This window comes from Poecilia formosa, unplaced genomic scaffold (assembly GCF_000485575.1).
Source record: "Poecilia formosa unplaced genomic scaffold, Poecilia_formosa-5.1.2 Scaffold631, whole genome shotgun sequence".
Taxonomy (NCBI): Eukaryota; Metazoa; Chordata; class Actinopteri; order Cyprinodontiformes; family Poeciliidae; genus Poecilia; species Poecilia formosa.
Window position 1 is genome coordinate 267,283 of NW_006800570.1, and position 4,302 is coordinate 271,584.

The window sequence follows — 4,302 nt, forward strand, 5'->3', positions numbered from 1 at the left end:
CCTGGTTCCCTCCATCCTGGTTCCCTCCATCTTTGTTCCCTCCATCCTGGTTCCCTCCATCCTGGTTCCCTCCATCTTTGTTCCCTCCATCCTGGTTCCCTCCATCCTGGTTCCCTCCATCTTTGTTCCCTCCATCCTGGTTCCCTCCGTCCTGGTTCCCTGTCTCCTCTCTGGTCTCGTCTGTCCAGAGGACATTGTCCCATCAGTCTCGTCCTCCATCAGGTGCAGGTCCTCCATCGAACTGGCGGCCATCTTGTTTCCAGAGAGAAGAGGCTGAATCTGCCGGGTCGTTCTCAGCTGACTTGCATCTGTCTGGTTTTTATCCTTCTTTATGTTTTGATTTTTTATTATTATTATTTTCAATTTTAAAACATTTTAATACCATTTTGTATTATTCTTTATTTTTGAGGTATTGAGAAGATTACAGTTTCAGTCTGTGATCAGATACATTCCTTCTCTTTACATTTCCATTTACAAAAGCAAAACAAACAAAATAAAACAAAAAGGGGAACAAAGGGGTATTGTTTTGGAGAGTCATACTTTTATGTATATAACTAAGTATATTATATTGTAAATAGACACTTCCTGAAGGATGAAGCCTTTCTTTTTAAATTCTCATCAAGTTAGTGCATATTGTGTTTGGTTGACATATGACCTACGTTTGGACAATAAGATAAAAAACTTATTCATTTGAAAACGAATTAGAAATGTTAATCTTTCCATCTGATAGATTCATCAACTCTATCCATCCTTCTGCAGTAGGAGGCTCAGGGAGGAGCCAGCGTCTGGTGATTTTATTCTATTTTTTAGTATTTCTAACTTAGAAATAATAATGCTATCTTGAGAAAAAGATTCTTCTCTGGAGGATGACAGACCTCAGACGGTTTGGAGGTGACCTTTGACCCTTCCAGCCACTGGGTCAGATCTTAGTTCTTTTTTAACCCCAGCCCCGAGGGGCGGCGCTCGTACCTGTGGCCGGTGGAGGCGATGACGATCTCCTCTCCAGGTTTCCAGGTCACGGCCTCCATCAGCGTCAGCGTGGCGGAGCCGTTGGCGGCGGTCTGGGCCAGGTGTGTCCAGGTGACGGGAACAGGAATACCTGGAGAAATAGGTCACCAACAATGACTCATTTGAAAAGGAGGATGAGTTGTGATGGTGCTGGAGGTTAGAAAACTCAGATTACTGCAAGTAACTGGAGCTGGGAGAGTAAATGTGGTCAGGGTTTCTAACAGTTTCCCTTCATGCAACACTTCAGACCAGAGCAGCAGATTTCTGCTGACCAGCAGCTAAACGCTGAACCAGCAGCATCGAAAGCAGGAAGTGAGAAACTGCAAAAAATCTGCGACATATGAGAAAGAATCAAACTTTGTTCTGGTGCTGAATCTACATTGATTTTATTTCCCACAAAAGAGAAAATTCATATGAATAATATGAATAATGACAATATGCTAGAAAATATTAAAAACAGACGTAACTACATTAACAGCTACTTTGGAGAAAGTGTCAAAGTGCACCCCCTGCTGTCCAGGGTCAGAAATGACACTGAAAGATGTGTTTTTATTACTTTATTGTAACACTTTGATAAATCCTGTGGGGCGTTCATACCATGGAGGTCTAAGACGCCCTCTCTGACGGCCAGCGTCTTGGATCCATAGACAGGAAGTTCAGGAGAGCGCAGGTGACCATGGAGTGTGATGATGGCCTTGTGCTGGAAGGGCGCCCCCTCCTGGCCGATCTGGAGCCGCCCTCCGTCTGTGATGAGGATGTTCTCCGCCTGCAGCTCCAGGTCGGCCTCGTCGAACATCAGCGTTCCTCCTGAGGAGAGCAGCAGGTTCAGCCCAGAGCAGATCTCTGCTTCCATCGGAGGAACGCAAACTCTGCCCACCCTGGATGAGGAGCATCTTCAGCACCGGCGTGCTGGCGTCCAGCAGCACCGTCTGACCTTTAGCGATGACCGCCAAGGAGCCGCGCTCGGGGGGGGGCAGGCCCCCCCAGGTGAACCGGGACGACCAAACGTCCACATACAGGAAGTTGGCTGCGTCCTGCAGAGACGCAGAGAGGAAAACTTCCTCCTGCTGAGCTGGTCCTGCTACTGTGTGTGTGTGTGTGTGTGTGTGTGTGTGTGTGTGTGTGTGTGTGCGGTTACCGTCTCGGCGATGCCGCGGTCTCCGATGCTGACCCTGACCTGCGTCTCCTGTGAGCGCTGCTGGGCGCTCGTCACGCAGACGATGTGAGTCATGTTGGAGGACTGAACGTCGCACGGCGAGCCGCCGATCGTCACATTGACGTCGTCCAACCTGGAGCTGAGAGACGAGGGACAGGTGACACGTTGGAGAGGACATGTCCTCTCTGTTTCAAAGATAAAGTTAATGGAGTTGGAATCGGCGATAAATAAGATTTTTATTTCAGCCAATGAATCGAAGGCGGGGAAGAAAATAATTCCTAAATTGTACACAGGATTGGAAAATTTGAAGAAAAGCAAAACATACATAAAAGTAAGATGGGGAAAAGAGGCTAACCGTGGGCTAACTGGAGGCCAACCGTGGGCTAACTGGAGGCCAACCGTGGGCTAACTGGAGGGTACCTGTGGGCTAACTGGAGGCCAACCGTGGGCTAACTGGAGGCTAACCGTGGGCTTTTACAGGGGAACCGGGAGGATATATGTGGGCAACAGTGGAGAACATCTTGTTCCCTTTCCTGGAGAGAGTTTGGCTGGAAGAATATTGTAAGATATTTCGTTACACCAGCACAAAGAAAATACCAAGATGCAAGATGTTGGAGGAAATGTGGGTCAGACAGAGCGGGTCACTGCCACGTGTTCTGGGATTGTGCCGGCATGGTGCCTTATCGGCTGGATTTAAAGAGCTGTATGGATCAGGACTGAGGGCGAGGATTTCATTCACGTTTGACTGTCTGTATGGGAAGACGGATGGAAAGGTTAACAAGAGCAGCTGATAAATATATGTACAGGATTATGATGGTAGCAGGCAAAAGAAAACATTACTAGGAAATGGCTGAAAAAGAGGGAAGACTGGGTCAATGTAATGAATATATTTACATGATGGAATCTGGAAAATTATTGGCAGGATTTTATTTCACCATGGAGATCAGACTGTTGAATAATACTGAGGATTTGAAGTTGTAGAGCTGCAGACTATAAATAGTTTGCTTCAGTGAGAAGAGATTTAAAATTGTGATGACTTGGAAGAGAAGAACTGACAGGAAAACCTGATTCAGGTGTTTTTAATTAGTAAGTGTCGGGTAGCCTGGGGAACGTAGAGAACAGCAGCGTTGTTTTGTCCAAAGCAGGTACAGGATGTATGTGCAGCTTCTCTTGGATGGTATGTATAGATTTAACAAAAGAAAAGTTTGGATGCACGCTTGTATACAAAATAATTATCAATGAAATTTGCAAATTATAAAAAAATTATATTCATTAGATATTAACATGATAAGGTTACGTATTGTCATGTTATTAACATAATAAATGTCATTATTATCACAGAGCTGCTGAGGGAAACTCTTCTCACCTGAAGCCCGAGCCGCTGATGGTGAGCCGCGTGCCGCCGGCCGTCCCTCCTCGCCGCGGAGACACCTGGGAGACGACGGGCGTCAGGGCGGCCCGGTAGGTGAAGCCCTGAGAGACGTTGACGGCGTCCAGCCGGTTGAGGACGGAAACATGGCAGCCAACCGCCGAGTCAGAGCCTGAGGACAGATGGAGACATAAGTCAGGGACACACATGTCTGTCCAGGGGCCGCAGACGGCCCCCGCGCCACACTTTGGACACCCTGAACTGGGCTCCTCTTTACTGCAGCAGAGCCACCTTTATGGCCATGAGGGTTGCTATGGTAACAGTTGGAGCTGACCGTTGTTGGGCGGAGACAGGCAGGACAGGCGGGAGGACGAGGACGCTCCTCTGAAGACGGGACATTCCCGGTCACAGATCAGAACCCTGGAACCGATCGGATCAAACCCGGAACCAAAGACGGAGAGCAGAGCGCCACCACCGAAACTCCCTGCAGCGCCGAGAGAAAGACGCAGATCAGAACTGATTCAATCAAACTGATTTAATCAGAACTGATTCAATAAAACTGATTTAATCAGAACTGATTCAATAAAACTGATTTAATCAAACTGATTTAATAAAACTGATTTAATAAAACTGATTTAATCAGAACTGATTCAATCAAACTGATTTAATCAGAACTGATTCAATAAAACTGATTTAATCAGAACTGATTCAATAAAACTGATTTAATAAAACTGATTTAATAAAACTGATTTAATCAGAACTGATTCAA

General features: G+C 46.4%; 1 protein-coding gene across 1 annotated transcript in view; it reads right to left on the reverse strand.

Moving 5' to 3' along the window:
* Positions 1-4,049, reverse strand: part of LOC103130405 (fibrocystin-L-like) — a gene marked incomplete at its 5' end in the record, with an annotated part of 22,416 nt that extends 18,367 nt beyond the window's left edge. Inside the window, 6 exons of the mRNA XM_007541788.2 lie at positions 970-1,099; positions 1,606-1,815; positions 1,886-2,042; positions 2,147-2,303; positions 3,531-3,705; positions 3,868-4,049. Coding sequence (XP_007541850.2) covers positions 970-1,099; positions 1,606-1,815; positions 1,886-2,042; positions 2,147-2,303; positions 3,531-3,705; positions 3,868-4,049 — 1,011 coding nt within the window. The remainder of the gene's footprint in view (positions 1-969; positions 1,100-1,605; positions 1,816-1,885; positions 2,043-2,146; positions 2,304-3,530; positions 3,706-3,867) is intronic.
* Positions 4,050-4,302: the final 253 nt, after the last annotated feature.